Genomic DNA, 25772 nt, shown 5'->3' with positions numbered 1-25772 from the left:
GTACTCATCTGGGTTTCCCCCTACCAACTAGAGGAGGGAAGCTTCAATGTAACTTTCCAGCCCTCACATGAATTTCAATGTTTTCTCTGACCTTCTCTCAGTCTCACTGGTCAGTTCAAAATCTGTATCTCCTCTTCTTTTTCTCCTTCTCTTCCCTTTCGCTCCTCTCCTAAAGGGGCAGACTTCATCGACACCTCCTCCTAAATCGTCCTTTCAGGTCTCTAATTCCTTCACCACAATGTGTATTCCACACAGGAGCTTAATCTGTCCCCTCTAATCCACTGTGCTGGTTCCCCCCGACTCTACCTCTCCCTCCCATTCTCACTCCTTTCTCCCTTTCTCTTCTTCCATTCACCCCTTCTGTTCCACTTCTCTGTTTCTCCCCCTCCCTCTCTCTCTCCCTCTCTCTCTGTTACTTTCTATCTCCTCATCCTCCCTTCTTCTCCCTCCTGCTCCTCTGTCTTTCTCTGTCCTTACCAGCCACCTTTCTCTCCATCTCTCTCTGTTTCTCCCTCACTCTGGGTAACCTGAGCGGGGCGCGAGGCAGTCATGCAGAGCGCAGCGGGGCCTGGTCAGCCTGTAATTAGCAGCTGTCAGAGAGAGGCCGAGTCCACCCGCAACCTGGGTGGCATGTGGAAGGGGGTGGGGGGAGGAGTGAGGGCCTGAGCTAGCGCTGCGTCCACAACAATCAGAATATCTGTGGGATGAAAATAGGTACAGGTTCTGAACAGCTCGACTGGCTCTGTCCACAGTTAGAAAATGTATCGTCACGATGTCAACCCCCGTGCAGAGACAACAGTTTGTGATTTCAGGCGCAGCGCTCATAGTTCACTTTGGGCCGGGCGCGGTGACTTTGCACATCGTGTTGAAGTCTTGTTGTCGAAGTGAGTTTTCCAGATTTTTAAAACATTCGAAAATATCTGTCAACAATAGAATGGAAGTGTTGGCTGGCTGGATGAACTGCAGGCCTGCAGTAATCTGCTGGGCCACTATGTCGACTGATATTCGCTCTCACAGACATATCGTGAGGGTTGTATTTATTCGCATATTTATGAGGTTACTCCAAAATTGTCACCGTTACACGTTTGTTCTCTATATGGCACTAGAAGTTTGTTTAACTTTTAAAAAAATGTCAGAAACTGCTGTGTATGTTTAGGTCTGTAACAATTTTACTCCTAATTGTGTTGGACGATATATCATCCAAGAAATAATTGCGATAAATGATTCTGTCATGTCAAAATAATGACAATGATTATATAATAATGTACAATAGCATTTTTATTATTCATAATATTAATTCAAATTAAAAAAATAAAATAAAACTGCACAGCCAAAACAATAATAAACATTGTCTTGTTTTTAGGCTGACAGTACCAGGCTACCTCTCTTAGTGAGGCTATTTTAGCATATATTAGCATGTAGGAATATGCTAAGATATGCTAAGATCGTCTCAGACTAACTTTTTTCTTATCATCGAGAGGAGTGTCGGTCGTCTCATTGATACTCTTGGAAAAAAATAAAATAAGCACATTTCTTCAAATGTTGCCCTATTCCTTATATTTCTGAAACTGTTTTCACACAAGTCGCCACGTCAAATGTCGGTTAGAATGCAGCCACGGAGCGATGAGCTAACTGCTGTCTTACCCTCTGGAGGGCTGGCTGGGTGAGGTCTCGTAGTGGTACAGCCCCTGGTGTGGCTGCATGTCCACTGGCATTGGAGCTCCGAGACCTACTGCTCCCCGTACAGCCTGGACCTGACGCACAAACACAAGGACACGCTTCGGGTGACATGAGGAAACCCAAACAAACCCCACCAAACTAAACTAAACTACTACTAAAAAGGCAAATGGACAAAAACAATTGTGGTTGGGTGGAGAAGAAAACGATGATGTAGGTTGTTAATAACAGACCAAACCAAACCAAAGAGTTTCAGGGCAAAACAATCTCCCTGTGAAAAGCTTGAGTCATACTTATTCTAAACAAAGCCAGTACAAAGAACTGAATGCATTACTCACGCAAACGTACAAACGTAAAAAACACAGTAGAAATAAAGTTTAACATCGGAAAAATACATTCTGCAGTCTGGCATTCAAATATAACTTGCAGAAAGTAAAATACAGGTTAGAAGTCACATTTAGGTAGGAATAAAAAGCAACAGCACTTATAGTGAGCTTTGTTTATGCTTCAATCCATCATATTGTATTGGATTAGTTATGACATATTTTGAAATATGAATTGCAAAATGTTTCAAAACTGTAGTCCGTCACATATGAATAAAAGCTACAACACTTCTCAAAAGACATAAGGTCTCATACAATGCGTAACATTAGGAGATACTGTTTGCAGTACTGGAGGAAAACCCCATTACAGGTGTGTTGACAGTTGATTTAAAGATCAGATACGAGGTGGTTTACGTATACCTTTATGTCTGAGAATTGAGTTTCCTTTAAGAGAAAACTATGCTAGAGTTGCGCTTCTGCGGTCATTACTTCATCATCAGAAATATAAACATCAAAAGCTCCAATTGGATGAATTAAATATCCATAAGTACATATAATTGCATAAAATTAACATTACTGTCCCCTAAATAGCAACATAATGGTGAACGCTTTACGAATTGGACTTTAAAAGCAGGTCATGTGATGGTACTGATGTGCCCTGCCACACTGCCACAGAGAAGACACAACCCTGTGACACAAACAGTGGGCTTTGTTGCAGTCACACAACAGAAGAAGAACATCTGGGTTTTGCCTCAAAGCTTAAAAAAACCAACAAATAGTTGCCGGATAGTAGCAAAAGAAACGGAGAACAATGATCGTAGAACAAAGCGATCTATTGTATGAAACTCATATTGAGATGCTATCTTTCAGCAGCAGTGCAGGTGTAAGGTAATTCTAGCTGAGGGATCTTTGGAACCAGCACCTGCTTATTACATCCAACCACATCAGTGCAGGTACTAATAGTCGGGACTGTGGGCTCTTACACGCTTACACGGGTAATTAGGACAAAAACAAATACACGTTGATGTCATAGCAACCACAAATGGTAATACGAAACATGCTTATTCTTTTTTTTTCTTAACTAAAATGCAACAGTTAAATGTTTACATTGATTTGGAAAAAATTGTGAACAAATCAGACTATCTTGCACTATTCTTTTACTCTGGCCATGTATGCGGAATTAAAATATTTCATTGCTGATGTTCATGTGACGAGTGCTTCAACGCAAACTGGGACAGCTCCTGTCCACTGCAGATGAAAGCTCTGTTGCCGGGCCAGTTATGTAGTAGCACACGTGTTAAAAGGGCAGTAGGGACCAATTTAAGCCCACAAGCCACCAGGGGGGGATTTGATACGCAGAGTAGGCGAGTGGCTAAATGATGTGGGCGGTCCGGGGCTAATTGCATATATTCGGCGCCCGCTTCGGATGTGTGTATGATAATGAGCCGGAAGCGCTAAATAGAGATCTCGCCGAGCACCTCAGCTGTCCAGAACCCATAAATACCGAGAAGGGGGTCGCCAGACAGCCTGTCACACACATACATACAGACACATACACACATGCTGACACACCTGTCAGTCTCGCCATGGGGTAGCATAATAATCGAGTGGCCACCAAGTCTCTAGAGAATGTATGTGTGCGTGTGCGTGTGTGTGTGTGTTTGTATGTGTGTGTGTGTGAAAGAGTGAGTGTGACTGAATATACCGAAGTAGTTTGTACTGTAAAAGCAGTGGCAGATGTGTATGAGAAGGGCGTTTTGGAGACAAGTGTATTTAGAGTGCAGCGTGTGTGTGTGTGTGTACGTGTGTGTGTGTGTTCGAGATGTGTGTGTGTTCAACTAGATAAATGGTGGCGGATCTCGGAGGAAGAGTGAATAATGTATGAGACCACCTGTGCATGAGCAGGCTGGAATTTCTTTGAAAAATATGTTTGCGAGTGTTTCTCCAGGGAGCGAGTGAGTGTGTGAGTGTTACTGTTGTATAGCTCCGTGAACACACACTCATTTGTGTGTTGAATAATTAATCTGCATGGAACATAGAGTGTGCTCTTATTCAGTCAATTACTGTAAGGCAAGCGCAAACATAGAATAAGTCAACATAATTCATGTTTGCCAAGTCTGAGCATCCGTTCCCTCTAAAAATTACATTTAGAGAATTAATATGTGCAGTTAATGCATTAATATGACATAGTTTATCAGAAGAGTTCATAAATGTTTCACATTGACGTTTCTGTCAAGTTGCAAAACGTTGATACTGAACATTATTGCAAAACATCAAGGAAAAAAAACATCTATAAATGTGTTAACACTTGCATAAATTCAAATATTCATTTATTGTCAATATGCAACACAGGGACGCACAACGAAATGCAGTTGTAGCCCATTTTAACATAAGAAAAACATGGCAAACAAAACAAAACCAGTAGTGCATTCCTGTAGTGCATCTTTTTAAATGTGCATCATAAGGAATGTACCTAGGGCTTTGTACTAGATATGTATTTCTACATCTAATTCTATACCGTGTGTCAGTACATTTAAATGGATGATGACATAATGCACGGTGCTGGTACAGGTGTCGTGGCATTGTGCTATTTTAGGTCGATATCTTGTGAGAAACGGGGAGTTTGCTCCCAGGTGTAATTTTGTGGTTCTGGGTTTTAGAGGGATGGGGCAGAAACAAATTAAAAACCCCAAGGCCATAAATCAAACAGCTAACCAAACAAGAGTGCTCCGCTGCGGCACCGGCAGGAACCAAGGAGCTGAGGATGAGGACAGGATGTTCAGCCCCTTTCTACACCCAAAAACCTCGACATTCAAACACTCCAGCTTCACACGCCTGCTACATCACCCCCACCCCCCTCCCACCTCATACAAGTTAGCCACACCTAAAACAAGGCATCTCTACAACAACCACTTTGTCCTGATGGAATCTGATGGAACCACAGCGAAAAAGACCATGAATATATAATTAGTATGTGGCAAACAGTAGACTTCATTAAGAGTTGCATGCTTTGTCGTAATAAAGATAATACATGTTTTAAATAAATGGATTAATCATTTATTCTAAAAAAAATTATTATGAGAAAACGCCATCAGGATCACAGACGCCACTGTGATGTCTAATTTAATGAACTGAGCAATCGCTTTATCAAAGTATTCCAGTGTGTGAGTCTCGTTGTATTGGTGCATGTGCAGAATATAGAAAATCATCCTGTTTTGACAAAGAAAAAAAGAGAAAGAAAAATGCCTGGAAGATCATATCTTTTGGTGTGTGAAGACCCCAAAGTGACCTCCACTATATCACCAATCAAGAAATGTAGCTTTTTCAGCAGGGATTCTCATCGTGGAGTGTGTGACGCCCCGGTGGGTCGCGAGTACGACAGACTGGAGATCGGCGACAGTTGCAGATCAATTTCCACCACCACCACCACGTAAACAAGGTGTATACGTGTTGTATGTGTTGTTTTCTAGCCTATCGCTCAAAGCAATAGGCGTTACGCCTCCTCCTTTTGCACGAGATGAAATGTTGGTTAAAGACCGAGCAGAGAAGAGAGTGGAGGAGCACCGTGTTCGGTGTGTGGCATAAAATACAATGTTTATGGTTGTTGTTCTTTTGTGTTCGGGTATCACAGATCTGAATAATTAGGCATTAGCTACACATGTGTGTGCTTTAAATCCCCTCTGAGGGAAGTGGAGGCTGAAAGTCTCTGGCATCGTTATTTTGGGTTAACCTTAAAAGAACCTTTAAAGCACAGCTCCGAGGCACTTTAATATCTTAATAGAGACAATCTCATGCGTGAGTTAAAAAAAAAATATATACTGTTAGCAGATAGTATCCTGAATGGAAAGGAGTTTACCTCAGTTGCTGGATATTTTTAAACAAGCACAAGAAGTATTGACTGTGGTCTGGCCTCATACATTTACATTCCAGTTCACCTACTTACTCACCAACCAACCAACAGCTTACCACATATAAATAAAATATGGCTTTGTATCCCAAGGGATCTATTACTCCTTCACTGTCAGAAACCCAACACTGTAAAGCTGGTACTAACCGCAACTGTAGATCTAATATATTCGTTGTCGTATAAATCAAAAGTTGGATTCAGCTGTTTTGTTCCTGCAGCCGGGTCTGGTATGACCTGTATATGTAAGTGGTTTCATGTGAGCTTATGTTGGCAGAGGTGGATCAACACTATTTACACTCTGTGTTGCACTCCTGTTACAGGACAATATAAATGCTGACTTAGCGCAATAGGAGCACAAGTAGAACATTCTCATTCTACCAAATTTAACCAAATTAGACAAGTAATGCTGGAAAAATGTGTTTACTTTTTCAAAAGTTGGATAGTATCAATATAAGTTGACAGCAACATGGCTGAGCGAGCGTGTTTATGATTTCTGATGACATTAACGTGTAATATTATCTCAACTATTCCTCGGAAAATCAACGCTTCACGGACGAAGTAGCTTTCTTATTGCAGGGCTTCAAATGCTTGAGGTGATTTTTGGTCCGTATTTCTCCCGCAGACTTCAGTTCTCAGGTGATAGTTTGTGTTTGTTGTATACAAAGAGAGACATTGTTTAGTCTTGCAGGGTTTGGCCATGTGTGACATTCCCATAAAGCGTCAGTCCTCCTCCCTCGGAGGAAGTCTCCAGAGAGGACAGACATTTCCACAGGTCACTGGTTGTGTCAGACAAAAGGCCTGATCCAGGCCCACTCCTCTCGGCCGCTCCACTCCTTTACTCTTGGGTGTAACACTAAACTGGGGCTCACACATGTCACCCCCTCCCCATCCGATGTAGAAAGAGGCATTTAATTACAGTCCCTCTCCTCTTAACCTCAATTCTTCTCTCCTCTCAGATGGGAATGTGAGTACACAGCGTCTGTTTGCTGGATAAACTCAGACAACACGAAACAGGCAAAATCAAACTCTGCACACGTCTTTGGAGCACGTGCCGCAGTATAAACACCCGTCTGAAACTATGTTGTTCCTCTCTTTCTCCCCCACCCTCTCCCTCGTTCCCTAATTCCCTCCTCTCATTCTTCCTTTTTCATTGCTCTCTATATCTCTGGCTATCTCCTGCTCTCTCCCTCTTCTCCCCCGCTGCCTCCACCCTCTCCCTCCCTCCCTCTCTCTCGGCTCATTCCTGCTCTTGCGACTTCTCCCTCGCCCCTCCCCCTCCCGGCGGAGCTGCAGTCGAGGTGGGTGTTCTCTGGCTGTTATGACTTGAGAGACGATAATGGCAGCTATAATGTAGCCAGCCGTTCCTGATGTGGCTGGGCTTGTGGGGGATTCTGTTGTGTTAGGGTCTGAGACTGGGCTGGGGGAGGGGGGAGGGACGGAGGTGGGACGAAGGCCGTCAGCCAACCACAGTTCAGAGTCGACCTCATTTTCTTACCCTCTCTCCTCACCCATCAACCTTTTCTAGCCCCGTTGTTTTCCTTCGGTGGTAAACTTTGTTTTTAAATTCTGGCTTTGTTTTTGTAACCGCCCCTCCTCCCTCCTCCTTCCCCTCCATCCCCTCCACCCAGCACTGACTCTCCTCCTTCCCTGCTTCTCTGCCCCACACACACCCTGCCCTGTGTTTTTACCGCTTTTACCCAGACTTTGTAAATTCCTCACAGCTGCTGTAATTTGATGGGGGCTAATGGTGTGACCACCGAAAGGCCACAGGGCTGGAGACATCACTGTAATGTACAATAAGCCCTATTCACTGACCTGCACGCTGCGGGGAAGATTAATGTCATATATACTTGAACAGCTACTTTGAGTTTCGTTTAAACAGCTTTAATTGTTCTCACGTCAGCCAAGATGGATAATTAGAAAAAATACAGAACAAAAATAAGCATCATTGTGAGCAGGCAAACAGGTATTAACAGGGCTGGCCGATAATTCAATATAGGGCTGCAACTAACGATTATTTTGATAATCGATTAATCGGTTGATTATTTTATCGATTAATCGGATAAAAAAACAAAAAAACTTTAATTTTCAACCCTTTATTCAAAACAGGGTCCGTACGGTCATGGAAAACCTGGAAAAGTCATGGAATTTTTAAATGGCTATTAGCAGGCCTAGAACAGTAATTGAAAAAATAAAATCCCAAAATATTTGGAAAAGTAATGCAAATTTGTTTTATTCAAATGTTAATTTACACGGTATATATACGGTATGCTTTGGAATTCTCATTGTTAGTTTAAATAGTAAATCTTCTCACTTTGTCACGTATAGACAGAGTTTTCACAAAATGTTTAATCATGGAAATTTGGTTTAAAGTCATGGAAAGGTCCTGGAGACCCACTGGTCAGCATGTGGATGAACCGTCACAAACAGACTGACAGCTTTCCTCTCCTGAGCAGTGGTCCCCATGTGGCCCCGCCCCCTGAACAATATCAGAGACGCGTTCCGATTTATTATTTTGTTCACCTGGCCCGCTGCCGTTGAGATTACAGTGAGACGCGGAAAAAATGTGAAGTGGTGCTCTTCGCAATAAAACATCTTTGATGGGACGTGTCTCGTCTCGGCCAATCAGCGTTCAGATGTTGACAGCGTTTGGGAAGTTAGGTTAGCTTGAATGTTAGTCCGCTACATCTGCTGCTGTCACGCTGCACGGTGTAGCGATACTAACAAAGTACCCGTACGTTAAAAACGATGTGATTTAGCATATTTTTAGTATCGATACTTCATTAAAAGAGCGATCAGAGCGCACGCAATGCTCCGCTCCGTTAAATGTTGTCTGCACGCGCAGCGCTCACAGCGTCGTGGTTTATCTCCGTTGCCTTTCTCCGTGGAAAAATATTTTCCGCCATCCGCCGCGGAATAAATAACCACGTTTTCTACGTTATACTCTTGTGGAAATGCCACACACGTCGTGACATGTAGCGCCCTGGTGTCTGGGGTCATAACGTCACCCGGAGGCGCACTTAGCTCCGTGAATGTCTCCGACTACGTGAATGACTTCCGCATCCAGCGCCACGTGAGCAGCAGCAGCCAATTAGATTCATCAACAGAGGAGCAGCTCAGCGCTGATTGGCTCTCACAACGCAGCGTTCTGTCTGTCCTCTCCGCTCCGCTCTTGTTTCTCCTGCGCCGCTCTGCGCTTAACTCAACTTTGTTTATACTCCGTGACTTATTGAGCGCCGTAATAATCGCGCGACACAACGAATCGATAATGAAATTCGTTGCCAACTATTTTAATAATCGATTTTTATCGATTTTATCGATTCGTTGTTGCAGCCCTAATTCAATATACATCTTTATTGACTTATATTGTGATGTAATACAAACTTGTCACTGGAAATACGTTGCAGACTTTATCGTCCTACCTCAGTCTGAGGTGTCAGAATAAATAAATAATAAAATGTTTATAAATTTATCAGAACCAAAGCAAAAGTTTAATTTAGTAATGTCTACTTAACACCTAGTAGACTATAAAAAATAAATGTATGCATCTAAAAGAGATTTTTTTTATTTCAAATGTTTTACATGAGGGGTTAGTGTTCCATAAATCTAGTGCTGACAGTGTCAGTCATTCGATATTTTCACGAGAAAATTGTAAATAAATAACCATAAGTTTGATGTAAAGAGTTTGGTCTGCAAAGCAAAATTGGGAAAACAAATGTCGTTGAATCGGACAATTTTGCCTTGCCTTATACGATAGACATAACGTTTCATATAGTCTCATAAACGAGAGAAATAACTTCAATATTTAAAAATGTGTGTCTGCCATTGACACCCCCAAAAACGTTTGCTTCAAAGTCAGTGACCTGAAAGGAGCAACAACTGTCCTCACATGACAAAAACACAACGAATAATCTGGGGTTCAAAAGGGGAAGCCTATCCAAACGTCGGCAGCTATGTTGAGAACGAAGAATCCCTGAAGCCCTAAACTAATGTTTACCAAACTATAACCGGGGTTTAATACAGTCAACACCGTAGCCCGGGTTTCAACCCCACCGATTCACACCTCACGTAACCCTCCACTGTAAACTGTGGGCCGAGGAAGCCGCGGCGCTGATGTCTCACTGCTGGGGTTCTCACCTTGTCGAAATGGCAGAAAGAAATGTTGATCCCTTGTTGCTACACCGCCGGAGTGACTGATGACAGACATCAGGGCACGAGAGGGCCGGAGAGCGGCAGCTCGACACGACTAGCAACGGTAGAGCGACACCAGTGAGAACGAGTGGAGCCAACAGAGCAGAAAACAGCTGATGAGCTTTTACTGAACTTGTTTTTGATTCAAGCAAAGTGAAAGCCATCATTTTATTCAACTTGAGGAAGAGTTGTGCTCAGAACAGCAGTACAGAAGAGCAAATAACTGAAGATATTAACCGAATGCACTGATTTTTTGGGGGCAAAAAGTACCCTAGTACTCACTCAAGCTGCCTTATACAGCAACACACAGTCAAAACGAGTGTTCTACTACCAGCGCTGTAACTGTTGGCCTGATCAGTCAGCGACTTGAGAGGGTTTGTTTGAAGATTAGGAGCGGTTCACCTCTCCTTGTTTTCATTTGCCTGCACAAGCACCATTTTGTACTTGTGGCTGCTGAGCAGCTTCTCAAAGGCAGTTAGATGTTCAACATTGGTCAGTTCAGGGATTTGGACCAACAACTCTGTCAGGAGGACCGACGTGGTGCATGTGAGTGTTAACTTCCTCTTTAGTCTCCCCGTAACATCGCTGTTCACTCGTCCACTATCCCACTTTTTCTCTGTCCTCTCTCCAGGCCACCCACCCGCCATCCTGCACATACCTGTGGTTTCCTGTACCCTGCTCCCCTCCCCTCCTCTCTCCTCTCTCCTTACCTCCAGCCTCTTTTCCTCCCCATTCTGTCTGCCGAGTAACATCAAACTCTCGTCCTGCCTTCCCCTCCTCCTCTTCGCCTTCTACTACTTCTGCATGTCTGTGTATCAGGTAGGTAATGCCACAACCACAAATATGTCTTTGAACTCCTTTTAAGGAGGGGAAGCGGGGGGAAACAGGGGGGGGGAGGAAAAAGGGAGAGAAGCATGGATGGATAAAGCAGATGAGGAGAGGTTGATTCACACAGCTGGCTCCCAGCTGTAGGCCGAGGCAGCGAGAAGAAAATGCTCCATCTATAAACAACTCGGAGCCCAACCCCCATTTTCAAGAAAAAGAGAACAGAGCGTTGTCATTGTAAATCCAGCTAAGCACTCCTCTCCACCAGCACCCATCAACATCACCCAACTGCTTGTTGCTCTTTTCCTCCCTCTGGAGCTCTACGTCTCTTTTCCTCCTGGTTCTGGTCCACACTACTGATCACCGCGGAGGCTTTACTGACAAGGAAGCTCAAGTACAAATCAAGGCCATGTAAATCCTCTTCAGTCAATCATCTCCTGGAAACCAGTACAAAGAAAATGTCGACTGCACAAAATCATTGCAGCTGGCTTTTACACATTGAAACGGGGACAAAAACCAGATAATAATCTGTTCGGTTTATAGAAAGACCACAGTGATTATAAGAAAAATAATAATCCTAACAGTCTTGGGTGGGCAGGCGATATTCATAGCCTGCCTGCTGCTTACTTATATTCCATAGCTGTATAACACAGCTGGAAGTGAGAGAGGAGGTGGAAAACTTGTGAGAAAAAAGAGACAGAGGAAAGAGAGGCAGAGGGGCTCTGGTGGATGGAAGGGGAGAGAATGTGTGTGAGTGTGTGTGTGGGGGGCGGATACCCAACGCATGTGTTTGGCTGAGAGCAAGACAGACAAAGAAAGGCAGAGAGAAAAACGTGAGAGTGTTTATGTGTGTTTTTCGGTGTGTGGGAGAAACCGCCCCACGGTCCCTCCAAACCACCTCGGCAGCAGACGAGGCCTGCAGGCCGCCCGACGCACACAGTGACCACAGCTACGACAGGAGAGACACACGACCGCCACACAACCGTCAACACCCACTGGGCGGGATTAATCGAGACGCCTTTGAATTTGTTGACTGCACATTTTTCATGTTTTATGCTTCAGAAAGGGGGAGATGCTGTTAGCAATGTGGAGATGTAAAGAGAGTTCAACCTGGGAGAAGACAGGTCCTGTCAATGCAACGCCTGGCAGGTGACCACATGTTAATGTCGACACGCTAATGAAGAGTTTTCCTCACCCATGTAGAGAATGTTAATTTATTAATAAGATAAGATAAGAGAATCCCTTATTAGGCCCACAGTGGGGAAATGTCAGGATCACAGCACATTAGAGCATTAATTTTTTTTTTTTTTAAAGATTAACAATTTAAAATCTAAAATTTAAAATTAAATTAAAAAAAATTAAACATTAAAAATTAAAAAGTAAAAAAATATATATAAATAAATAATAATAAATAAAAATAAAACACAATTACAATACTAATACTAAAATACTAAATCTACAGAGGAAACACAATATATACACAAGGCAGTGACCAAAGTGAATATATAATAATAATAATTATAAACTCAAATTTGGTGGTGCTTTTCAGTACCGTGGGGAAATATCTTACTGGAATAGTTTTGCAAATCGTTGAGAAAATTGGACCAAAGCCATTGGAAATCCTTGAATACAAGCTGCTTTCTAAGAATGTCTCCTAATGTAAACAGGACCAATCTGATAAAGGACAAAATAAACAAGACTTAAAAAAGAAGTCAACGCCGACTTTGATCTCTCATGAGCAGGTATACGCATGCAGTTTGCCGGCGTCATGTTTCAATAGTCGCCTCTCGCTGTCGTGTCGAGAATCAAGCTGAAAGTCATCGTGAACAAATCACGTTGTTCTACATACCCAACCAGTCATTCTCTACTCCGAATGTAAACTGTATTTAAATGTCTCCCAGTAGCTGAACACACACGTGGAGACTTGCCTCCGTCCGTTCACACAGTTGTGCGTCTGTGTTTGTGTGTACAACCTTAATTAGGGTCATTGTATTTTACTGCGTTATATCATCACTTTCCCGCTAGTGTTTCCCCTAAATGTGCATCCTCTCACTCTTACCTCCTCCGTTTCCCTGAACATGCTCCCAAATAGTCATCTCCTCTCACCAGTTTTACGTGTTTCTGGTTCATTTTGATGAATCGTTTGGAAAACTTCAACATGCCAAACAACACGTTTTCCTTTTGTGCTTAAATCTGTCTCAGGCTCCAACTCATCCCCCTTGTGTGCCCTTTGGTAATCTGTAGTAAACTGTAAATCACACAAGAATGGATGCAAAACACGAGGGAAGAAAATGATGTTCTTCTTCTTTCTATCTGCTTGTCATTAACTTAAACAAACCGCATCAATTTACACGCATGGGGAAATGACAGAGCAGCTATTTTGGATCATTTACACATAGACATATATAAGAAGTGCACTTCTCCTGTGTGGTCCCTCTCAGAGCTGCTGACTTCATAACTAATATATCGCAGGCCTTTAGTTTAATACCCAGATGTTGGTAGGGGCAAGGCATCCGGGGCCTGCGTTAGCTTTTAATTGTCTGGTATTCCTGAGCCGGTGTTTGGGGCTTAGCATGTGACTCACTGAGACACACACACATACACACACAGAGGCAAAAGCGCCCCCGCACACTGACAGACGCATACACACACTTTCCCTGAACGATTGAAAGGCTTGGCTGGGTTCAAGATCATATGCTGTCAGGAAGAGATGAGTCACGGATGTCCAGTGGAGTCTACAAACTAAACAAACGCAGACAACACACATTATAACACACCCAACACACACACACACACAGTTACATCTTGGAGATGTGTGTGTTTAGTTCCCACCAGGCCTGTAATTAAGTGGCATTAACTGAGGCAACAAATGAGCTAATCAGCTGTGAACTGGATGAGGTGAAGAGCTGAAAAACACACACACACACACAGACCAATGCTTACACACATTCACACACACAAATCAAAACACACTTCTTCTTTTTTAAACCAAAATTTAGGTTTTGCTCTCAGATAAACAGATATTTAACAGAAATTGAAAAAAACATATGAGGAATTTCAACAATCCGAGCTGTTGCTCATTTAAATCGATTGTGAAATCAATCCTTCAGTCGGGAGCACATTTTACAAGATGTTCTATAATTTGCAGATGTGTGAGGGGCCTCACATATAAAGACAAAAGGTCTTCAGTAGTTGTCACTTATCGTGTGTCATACACAAGATGTCAGACTTTTTCTAAGTAACACTCAAACTTTTCTTTTCGGATTCTTTTGGCCACTTAATACAGAAGTCTTCCGCCATGTGTGTGATGCTCTCTAATAACGACATTCAGTAAACAACTAAAGGATGGAGAATATAATGTTGACTGAGTGAACTGAAGGTGAGCAACTCAGGCAGTTTGCAGGACTTTTGTTTAAAGTAAATATTATGAATAATTAGGGCTGTCAGCATTAACGCGTTAATCTATGCGATTAATTTGGCCGCGATTAACGCACTAATATATTTTAACGCAATTAACGCAACTGTTTACTTCCGGTGTGCGTTGAAGTTGTTGCACTCCTCTGAGTGTCAAGCCGCGGCAGTCCGCCTCCTTCCTCCCATCTGCTCCTCGATATTCACAGAGAAACAGAGGGCGACGTGTCGGTGACGCGGGGCGGAAGGTGCAGGGGACTTTTTTTTGTTGCTCCGCCCAAATGCGCGCGCAGCAACCCTGTATCACAAAAATTACATTCCCCCAGACCTAAAATGCAATTTGCAGTTACGTTTGACTGAAACGTATTTCTCTCCAAATTACGTTTGACTGAAACGTATTTCTCTCCAGATTACGTTTGTATTTGACGTATTATAATTACAAATACGTCTCTGATCAACGTATCTTTGCCGTTTGTTATCTCTCTTTTCTACAATGCTGTTATGAATTGTAAAAAGCGTCCTCTATTCTTATTTATGTTGTTTCGCCTGCAATAAGCGTTGTAACGGATCATATGAATTGGCGTGAATACTTACTGCTGGTGACTCTCCTTTATTTTCTTTTTTTAGGTTACAATACATTAATTAAAACTCGTACACTATCACCACCTTTACAGAGTTAGTCCCATACGGGTCAAATCAACTATTACACTTGTTATAAAATGCGCATCTGTCCGTAATCTATACCATAAAGTTCGCATTTTAACCTAAAAAAAAAGTGCGCTTCCTTTTAACCTTTCAATATAAAAGTCTGATTTGTCTGTTAAGCGGAAGTAGTATAAAACGTCTATATTTATTCAAACAATACAATATAAAAGGCATACATCAAAATCAATGAGGAAAATGCTAAACAGTCAAACAACTCAAAACAATAAACCCTTCATGGGGTTATTTACAGGCTTGTTTACTTCTCATCAAACAAAAAGAGCAGGTACCCGGAAAAATCGGGGAAATAATTTGGGAATTGTTAATAAAACATGATTTACCCTTCAACTTCCACTGATATGCATGCAAACTAATACATCGTTTCACACACACAGACACACACTGACAGAAACACATAGACACTCACATACGTACACACACACACAGGCAGAGACACACACATACTCACACACACAGACACAAACTCTCATACGCACACACTCTTACACACGCACACACACACAGACAGACACACACTCACACTCACAGAATGACAGACACACACACACACAGACACACACTCTCACACACAGACACACACTCAGACACATATACAGACACTCACATACATACAAACACAGGCAGAATCACACACACGCACACACACACCCACACACACACACACACAAATACACATGCACACACACGCATACTCTGCAGACTGACCCTTGACCTCCCAATTGTCTCTCAAATATAACCCTACTGCTTTATATTAAATATATTATATCTACCTAAATATAAGACTTTGAGGTCGTGGGGGGAATCCCCTCCAAAACTTTCACAAGAGAAAATTGTCACTGTGCCAATAACCCTTGTACGATCCTTAAAACCAGTCTTTTAGTTAATTTTTCATACTTTCAATCAACTTAAAGACCTGGATTCTTTTCAGATTCAAAGAGGGGCATCTGAATATGAATACCCTGACGTTTTGGACCGATAGCTCTGAGTTAAGGGCCCCAAAAACAGGTCCAAGGGGTCAAATTGGGCCTTATTCTCTTAAATTTGCATATTTTTTGACAAGTGCAAAAATGGCCATAATCTCCTAAATATTAGTCCTGGAAATCCCAAATTGAACACAGACACTCAGGACAGGGCCTACAATGAGGTGATGGGGTGAAATTTCCTCCGAAACACCCACAAGAGTTAATTGGCTGCAGTGGCGGTTCATCCATAGAGGGCGCTAGGGCGCCGCCCCTCTTAAAATTTTGAGATGAAAAAAAAAAGAAGAAGAAAAAAAAAATCCTGTCAAAAAACATTATATGCCAAATCATTTAAATAGTAAATATACCGTGTTGACGCGCTAAATGTGTGTGGGAGACCGTCAGCCTGTCAACAACCACTTAAGTTAATGTGAAAAAATATAATATATCGCCATTATCACGGAGAGAAGCCCCTCCCCTTTTTCGAGGCGCTGGTCTAACATGTGTGTACGGCATCGATAAAACATTTCAGTCGTTTCGACAAGGATGGCTTCTCATTGGCGGATGAAACGTGAATCTTGGGTCGCAAAAATGTGCGCCATGGCCACGTGATTGGACTATTCGGCAGATCAGAGACCCGTATGTTCCCAGAGAGCAGTGTTGCCAGGTCCGCGGTTTTCCTGCGGAATCGGGCGACTTTTGAAGTGTTGCCGCGGGTTGAATTTTTTGTCCGTTGGTTCGGGTAGACCTATTTTGCATGCAAATTACATGAATATCTTTAAATAAAAATCCATATTTTAAATGAAATAATTTATTCATACCCAAATCCTACCAAATTGACTCCAGATCAGCACGTACACATTTTATTTATGATAATATACTGTATCTAATTACACAAGGCCATTTTAGGACCTAGGTGAAATAACTGTTTAGGGAAAACTGCTTTTAATGCTGGCATACAAAACATATGTTGTTACTTTGTAGATATTACAATACATTTGGCAATGATAGCAATGCTGTTGGACTTTAAAAGCAGTGTATATGGTTTGGCACGGGCATATTTTGAGTTCTGATATTGGGCTGGTTTTTGGGCTGGTTTTATTGGCCATTGGGCTGGTTGTGTCACACAGACCTGGCAACCCTGCTGCCAGAGGGCTTCACGGAGGTACCCGAGCAACATAGCTAGCAGAAGCTTTATGTTAGCATGGCGTCGGCGACTGAAAACTCTGTGGTATCTCTACGCGAAACACCTTTCAATCGACGGTCAGATATTGACAAGAAGAGGCTGAAAGAGTTGGGACCCGAACATCCGGAATTAAAAATTCTGCAGCAAAGCGCTGACCGCGGGAGGACGTACACCCGGAGATTCTCCTCAAGCCTATATGCTAACCGGAGCTGGTTAGCTGGATGCTCCGTGAGTAATTTGTTTTTTGTTTGTTTCCCCTGTCTGTTATTCCAAAGTCCTGGGACAGAGCTTCAGACAAGTGTAAAGCACGAATCTTGCCGCAGTTATCTAGCTAAGAGCATGGAGCTAACTCGCTAACAGCCTGAAGCTAACCCTGTTTACAGTCAGCAGAAGGAGACCGAACTGGCATCGAAACACAACGAAGAAGTTCTGACAAACAGACACATTCCCTCCAGAATAATGAAACAGGCTGGTTACAGACATGATTGACTTTAACCAGAGAGTTATGGAGAAGTTTGACCACTTTAAAGAGAGGAGGCTACTTGTCTTTACAGTAGTGGTTCTACTCTGTCCCCCATGTAACATGTGATCTCTTTCTGACTCTATTCTGCTCTGAACCTCTTTCATGTGAGGGTGAAACTCTTTTATTTTGTAAACCTCTGAAACCCAGCCCAAACCTCTCATGCCCAAAGTTACAGTGTGTTGATAGTTGTTATTGGACAGTGTTGAGCACGCTGTGTTCTTTAAATAAAGCTTTGTTTTTTACAATATTCTACTCAAAACCTCTTTTCTTCTCATTGTTGAGTGATATTTAAACTGCGCCCCCCCCCCAAAAAAATCACCAGCTGCCACTGATTGGCTGTCTGAAATCCAGGACTTGAAGAGGGTGTGTGGTTTAACAAATCTGAGACCCTGTTATGAGCTTGGACTGATTTTAGCTTTTTTTTCTTCTAAACATGTCAGAGCTTAGCTTTCTTTTGCATGTTGTAGCCCCTCCCAAATGGGGCCCAACCATGGAGGCTGGCAACATATAGCACTTAGCATCCCTGCTTGGGAAGGGTTTAAAAACCCTGAAAAAACAAAATTCCTTCCTTCAAAGGTTAACAACTCTTCAAATGTTTGTACTATATGAACACTTTCAATTGTATTCTACCCCATTTGGGAGTGGCTACAACCTGGAAAAGAAAGCTAAACTCTGACATGTTTACCCAATTTGACCCTTTGGACCTGTTTTGGGGGCCCTTAGCTCAGAGCTATTGGTCCAAAACGTTAGGGTATTCATATTCAGAGGCCCCTCTTTGAATCTGAAAATAATCCAGATCTTTACAGTTTTTTCCGATTGCTAAACGACAGCGGGCACAACTGGAGTCACATGTGCAAAACTCTAACTACAGTCTGCACTACCAACAGTCACCTGAGCTAAACAGTTCACATCACCTGCAAAACTCATTCCAAGCAACACAACTCTTCACACATGGCTCAAAACACGCTCAGTGCAGCCAAACAACATGCACAACCCTCACTGAGGTAACACACACTGTCACTCAGAGCACACTGAGAGTAAAAACACGAGCATCAAACACCAATACAGAAAATACTAACTTTTCATCTTTACAGTTTGAACAATTTCAGTGACTTCAAACAAAGTAATATTTTCTTCAAAGAAAAGAGTGACATTCTTTCACATGATTTATTAATTTTTTTAGAACATAACAATTCTTTAAGGTAAATGAAAATTAGCAGTTTGCTTCAATAGTCTGTAGTAATTTACAGAATTACAGTAATGAGAAAAGAAAGGTAGAAACTAAAAGTAGAAACTGTAATTCGAACAAATAATTGAGGGACTAATCCTGCCTCTCTCTAGCATCAGGCCACATGTTGTCATCAACATCACATCTCATGTTCTCTCTTGCCACCTGGGGAAGAACCTTCTGGAAGGCCTGATCCATCCCTGGCAGTCCTCTGGACTTGTGTCCTCACATCCGGCACGCATGGCTTCCAAAAGAGACCTTTGGTCTGGTGGTGACCAAACACTTGGTTCACGACATTACATTCCATGGTCTATAAGTGGAGCCCTTATTTCATCTGGAATAACAGCTCTTTGTCTTCCTCCACTCCTCCCTGCCTCCCTTCTCCCTCCACGAACCCGTCTTCCTTGTTCCATTTCCAAAATTAGTCTTTCTGAGCTCTACCTCTATATAGTGTAATATATATATATATGTGTGTGTGTTCACTAACAAGTCTAAAAGAAGACACCTGCTTAGCCTTTCAGCTGAAATTGCAATCAGCAGTGTTTGAAAGGCACAAGGCTGAAATGTATTCCGGTTTGAATGTGTGGTTCATAGTTTTGACAGCAGTGTGTTAGCATTTGAACAAAGTGCTGTAGATCCTCAGTGTTGTGCAGGTTGTGGTTCAAGTCATGGGAAAAGTGTTAGAGTTTTGAAAACTGTGTTCAAGCAATGAAAAACAAACTAGAGTTTGGTCCACATGAACTGCTGGTGTGCAGACTGTAGTTAGAGTTTTGCACATGTGACTCCAGTTGTGCCCACTGTCGTTTAGCAAACGAAAAAAACTGTAAGTTGATTGAAAGTATGAAAAATGTACTTAAAGACTGGTTTTAAGGATCGTACAAGGGTTATTGGCACAGTGACAATTTTATCTTGTGAAGGTTTTGGAGGGGATTCCCCCCACGACCTCAAAGTCTTATATTTAGGAAGATATAATATATTTAATATAAAGCAGTAGGGTTATATCTGAGAGACAATTGGGAGGTCAAGGGTCAGTCTGCAGAGTATGCGTGTGTGTGCATGTGTATATGTGTGTGTGTGGGTGTGTGTGTGTGTGAGTGTGTGTCTCTGCCTGTGTGTGTATGTATGTGAGTGTCTGTATGTGTGTCTGAGTGTGTGTCTGTGTGTGTGTCTGTCATTCTGTGTGTGTGTGTGAGTGTGTGTCTGTCTGTGTGTGTGTGCGTGTGTAAGAGTGTGTGCGTATGAGAGTGTGTGTCTGTGTGTGTGAGTGTCTATGTGTTTCTGTCAGTGTGTGTGTGTGTGTGTGTGTGTGTGTGTGAAACGATGTATTAGTTTGCATGCATATCAGTGGAAGTTGAAGGGTAAATCATGTTTTATTAACAATTCCCAAATTATTTCCCCGATTTTTCCGGGTACCTGCTCTTTTTGTTTGATGAGAAGTAAACAAGCCTGTAAATAACCCCATGAAGGGTTTATTGTTTTGAGTTGTTTGACTGTTTAGCATTTTCCTTATTGATTTTGATGTATGTATGCCTTTTATATTGTATTGTTTGAATAAATATAGACGTTTTATACTACTTCCGCTTAACAGATAAATCGGACTTTTATTTTGAAAGGTTAAAAGGAAGCGCATTTTTTTTTAGGTTAAAATGCGAACTTTATGGTATAGATTACGGACAGATGCGCATTTTATAACAAGTGTAATAGTTGAATTGACCGTATGGGACTAACTCTGTTAAGGTGGTGATAGTGTACGAGTTTTAATTAATGTATTGTCACCTAAAAAAAGAAAATAAAGGAGAGTCACCAGCATTAAGTCTTCACGCCAATTCATATGATCCGTTACAACGCTTATTGCTGTCATAATACGCAGGCGAAACAACATATAACATAATAATAAATAAGACTAGAGGACGCTTTTTACTATTCATAACAGCATTGTAGAAAAGAGAGAAAACAAACGGCAAAGATACGTTGATCAGAGACGTATTTGTAATTATAATACGTCAAATACAAACGTAATCTGGAGAGAAATACGTTTCAGTCAAACGTAATTTGGAGAGAAATACGTTTCAGTCAAACGTAACTGCAAATTGCATTTTAGGTCTGGGGGAACGTAATTTTTGTGATACAGGGTTGGCGCGCAGACACGCCGGCATGGAGCTCTGCGGCGTGCGAGACAGAGAGCCGAGAAGAGTGACCGACACGTGGAGACAGAAAGACATGCTGCTGGAGAGACGACCAACAACAGACGTTTAGTTTAATAAAAGAACAAAGACGTCTTTAAGGAAAGAACCTTACATTACTTCTGCTGTAATCTGGCGCTATAGAGAACATGACAGGGGGGCGGGGCCTCACCCTGATAGAATGGTGGGGAAACACTGGGATGTGTCACATGCAAAAGACTTTAAAAGGTGAATTTACATTTTTTTGTAAAATCGAGAAAATGAGCCCAGCCTCCAGAGGGTTAACATTACATATTTGTCAGTTTACCAAGGCCACTGGTTCTGCTGTTTATGTTAAAGATGACAGGACCAATGGGGTCTCTAATACACCTTTTTTTACTAATTTGGATGTTTCACCGAAGAAACAATTTATCATCCACGATATTAAATACCTCGCTGGCAATTTATAGGCAGGAGCCTCTTTGAAAACACAGCTCTGTGGGAAGTTTTGTCTTTAAAAAAGAATACAATTAACCAAGTGTCTAAAATACACGCTGTCTGAAGGGATTAGTCGTTCATTTAGAAGATTTAGTCTTTAGAAGAAAAAAAACTTTTAATCGCGATTAATCGCGATTAATGAATTTCAAAATGTGCGATTAATTTGTTAATTTTTTTAATCGATTGACAGCCCTATGAATAATTCATCAGGTCTTTGTTGTGCGTATTCAGACTACAGGTAAATCAAGATGTTATCCAAGCTATGAATAAAAAGCTGTTATAGTTTTGATTCTGCCATGTCCATGATCAGTTCTTCATTGATCGTGCTGTATAAAGAATAAAAGAGCTGCGCCATGTCTGCCCCCTCCCTCTGGAGCTCTCTCCCCAAACGCATCCGAGAGTGCACCCACCTTTCGTTCTTCAAATCCCAAATCAAAACCCACCTGTTCAGAACTGCTTTTTGTGATTGTGTGCTCTACGTGCTTATTTGCTTTTATCTATTGTTGTTATTGTAATTTTTGTTATTTTTATTGTAAAGCTTTTCGGATGTTTTAATTGTGATGTAAAGCATCTTTGAGTACTTCGAAAAGCGCAATAAAAATGTAATGCATTATTATTATTATTATTAAGGTTTTAAAGCATTAAAAGTGCTTTACAAATGTGACATGTAGTGCATTCAACGTGTTTTCTTTGCCTTAAGGATGCATGCAATAAGTTCTGCTGAGAAATGGAAGATAAAAACAAAACGGTGTTTGTTTAACCCTTGTGTTGCCTTAGGGTCAATTTGACCCGAATCAATATTACACCCTTGTGTCGCCTTAGGATTAATTTGACCCCATTCAATGTTTAATGTCGGTGTTCTTTCGGTAGTCAACAAACAAACATAAAGTGCCTCACACTTAAACTTGGAAAACAATATTAATTCTAATAATTTTCTGGAGGTTTTAATTGCTGGCGTCAAATTGAACCCAAAGGGTAAAATATGTTAGTAAATATAAAGGTAACAGGAGGGTGAAACATTGAATCGGGTCAAAATGACCCGAAGGCGACAGGAGGGTGAAATATTTAATCGAGTCAAAATGACCCTAAGGCGACAGGAGGGTTAAAGTGAAAACGTACATTGAACATACGATAAAGTGTGTGAGAATGGGCGCCGGACACAGAGTGATCTACTGGTACAGTGTTTGCACCACGGAACCAGTGACATCAGATGCAGAGGAAGGGATCAAATCAAAGGTTTGCCCTGAAACACGGTCCACACAAAGCAGACCCACAACAAGCTGATGCTACGTCCACACTACGACATTGTTGTACGCTTTGCGACAACTCCCGCTTTTATCAGCCCCTCATGGAGTATGGTGTATGTGGTCATGTGATATGTATTTTCAGACTTATGGAATAATATGGAAGGAGATTATTTGTGAAACGGTGCTAGAAACGCTCGTCTGGACGTTTAAAAAACAAAAACGTGGGAGCTTAATACAAACCACCATAACTGTCACCAAGCAGTGCAAGTCAGAGATATAACATGACAACAACCAATGGTAATGATTAACACATGAAACATAACCTGTTTTCAAAGCATAACTGTACACACACAATAATTATTGATCAATCCTATTGGTTCCCATTACCATAACTCAAAGGCTGCGGTTTACATCATACATGTGTGTGAGTTGTTTTGCAATCACAGAAGCGTTCTGCTATTTGTGCATGTAAACACTGATCCTATCTCATGCATGAGGAAGGGCCCCTTTCACTGCGTCTCAGCCCTAAATTCCAGTCTGTATCTCCAAGCAGTGCTCAGCGATGCACACACACACGCACACACACACACACACACACACACACACACACGTACACATGCACGCACTCTATCCGATACACATACTCAAGCATATAAAGGCAAACTGTACACAAGGCTCACTACCTCACATTGACTGAAAAGACATGCACCCACAGATACACACATATACAAACAGAAACACACACACACACACACACACACAGGGAATTGAGAGAGGGTGGCTGACAGCCTCGATGACCCAGGGACCTGATGTAACAAACACAATAAGAAGGGCACGATTTACGTCAGCAGCTTGTGAATGGCTCACTAAAGACTCACAAACACACACCCACACACACACCCACACACACACACATACACACCCACGCACACACCTTTCTGTCCTGCTCTTTTACTGGAACAGTCCTTCTGGGCAAAGCAATTTAAATGTGTCGTTCGTTCTATGTGTGCAATGTGACATTTGAAAAGCAAACTATTAGAGTGCTATGAATGTGACATGGGATTCCGAACATGACAACACGTTGTTGAGTATCCAAACTTCCTCATGAGTCAATCACTCAATGACTTCATGTTTCTGACTTCCTCAACAATCGAATGGGGAAATCTGATTTATATGAAACTCCATAGATCCGAGTTGCATCTTTCCCAAATGATATGAATGAACAGCAAGTGGAACGACACCAACAGCAGGAAATAAACATCTCTTTATGTGTTTGGCTGTTGCTTATTTTACTCTACGTAGCGATAACAAAAGTAAACTATTAAAGTCGCTCAACTGATTCAGTGAGACAACAACGGCAAACTGAAGTTAGCAAACATAGCCACTCGTTATAAACAGCATCATACGTACCACGTGACCTTATCCTCTCCAGCTTGAAACTTTGTGATTTTAAAATGTATGCTAGCATGTAAGGGGTGCAGTCAATAGTAATTGAGACCATCATTTCTCGTCAATGTTAGCTAGGATTCACGGTTGTCTTATGTAGCTTTTTAATTATTTTTATTTTAATTCTAAATATATATTTGGACCTTGGAGTGTCATTGTAATTAAAATCAAGTTCTAATGAGAAGAAACACACGATTGAACTCATCTTGAGAGATGTTGACATTCACATGTATGCATAATATCCTGGGATACGATTCTCAATAAATAAAAACTGATAACAACATGACGTCGCGGGAATGAAAGTGACTTTTACCACCGTTTTCTGTCGAGAAAAAAAAGGAGTTAAAGGGATTCACTTGAGATGGAGAGAATCTAGTAATGTTGCTGTGCAGCGGGCGACTCGGTCTGTATGTGTGTATGTGTGTGTGTGTGTGTGTGTGGTATTCATGCTCTTCTTTCTCTTTTACAAAGGAGGGATGACGTGAATCAGAAGGGATGGAAAGAGAGAGAAATACAGAGAAGTGAAGAAAATGATTGCGACAAAGAGAAACAAGTGAAGAAAAGACAAGTTGATGGAAGAAGAGAAACAGAAAAAAAGAGGGAGAGAGCGAGAGAGAGGCAGTGTTAAGCGGCACTATGCTTGAGCAGTCCTTTTGACTGAGAAGAGAGGGACTGGAGACCTATTGTTGGAATCCCATTCCTCACTGTATTGTCCGACCTTATAAATGCAGGGTCAGCAGGAACAATGAGAGCGCTGCTATACGTTCTCATTTGTTCACAGTGTCACCGCAGACAGAGAACGCAGGTGTCGTCTCTGTGAAACTTTGTCGGAATCAAGAAGAAGTACATGATGTCATTTGGAATATATCAATAATGATATTGATGATGTCATCAGGACTATCGAAGCTCTACATTTTTAACAACACCTCCGCTCCAAGCTGAAGGTGTAGAGTTAGAAAGAGGACGGGTCTAATGAAAGATGCTTTTGAGTTGCATTATGGGAATTGAAGGATCCAGTTTATTTTTGGAGCTTAATCCAAAACTAAATTCAATTCAATTCAGTTTATTTGTAAAGCCCATTTTCACAAATTAGAAATAAAAGCTTCTTCTTCTTCTTCTTTTACCTCTCGTCTGGTTGCCGAGAGGATCACTTTACGCATGTTTCTGTTCTACTCTCTGACTTTCATGAGGATTTATTATGAATAATGCTTTCGGTGCATTCATCTACATATTTTGGTTTTAGAGAAAAGTTCCTGCATGTATTAATAATAATCTTTCATTTAAGCTATATACAGATATTTAAGTTGAATATTACACTAACGTTTTTTAGACTACTGAGATAACAGGGTTTTACTGCAACTGCACACACATGTAACTGTCAGTGTATAAACAATACACACACACACACACTGTAAACCATTATTTATATGTAAGATCCCTGTTGCATTTTGCACAGTTGAATTTGT

General features: G+C 41.6%; 1 protein-coding gene across 1 annotated transcript in view; it reads right to left on the bottom strand.

The window, feature by feature from the left end:
* gli1 (GLI family zinc finger 1) overlaps nt 1-25772 on the bottom strand; it is a 61779-nt gene that overhangs the window by 11816 nt on the left and 24191 nt on the right. Inside the window, exon 2 of the mRNA XM_056438068.1 lies at nt 1645-1754. Coding sequence (XP_056294043.1) covers nt 1645-1715 — 71 coding nt within the window. The 5' untranslated portion in view covers nt 1716-1754. The remainder of the gene's footprint in view (nt 1-1644; nt 1755-25772) is intronic.

This window comes from Pseudoliparis swirei, chromosome 18 (assembly GCF_029220125.1).
Source record: "Pseudoliparis swirei isolate HS2019 ecotype Mariana Trench chromosome 18, NWPU_hadal_v1, whole genome shotgun sequence".
NCBI classification, from domain to species: Eukaryota; Metazoa; Chordata; class Actinopteri; order Perciformes; family Liparidae; genus Pseudoliparis; species Pseudoliparis swirei.
Note: the sequence above shows the minus strand (reverse complement) of the source record. Positions and strands in the feature narration are given on the sequence as shown.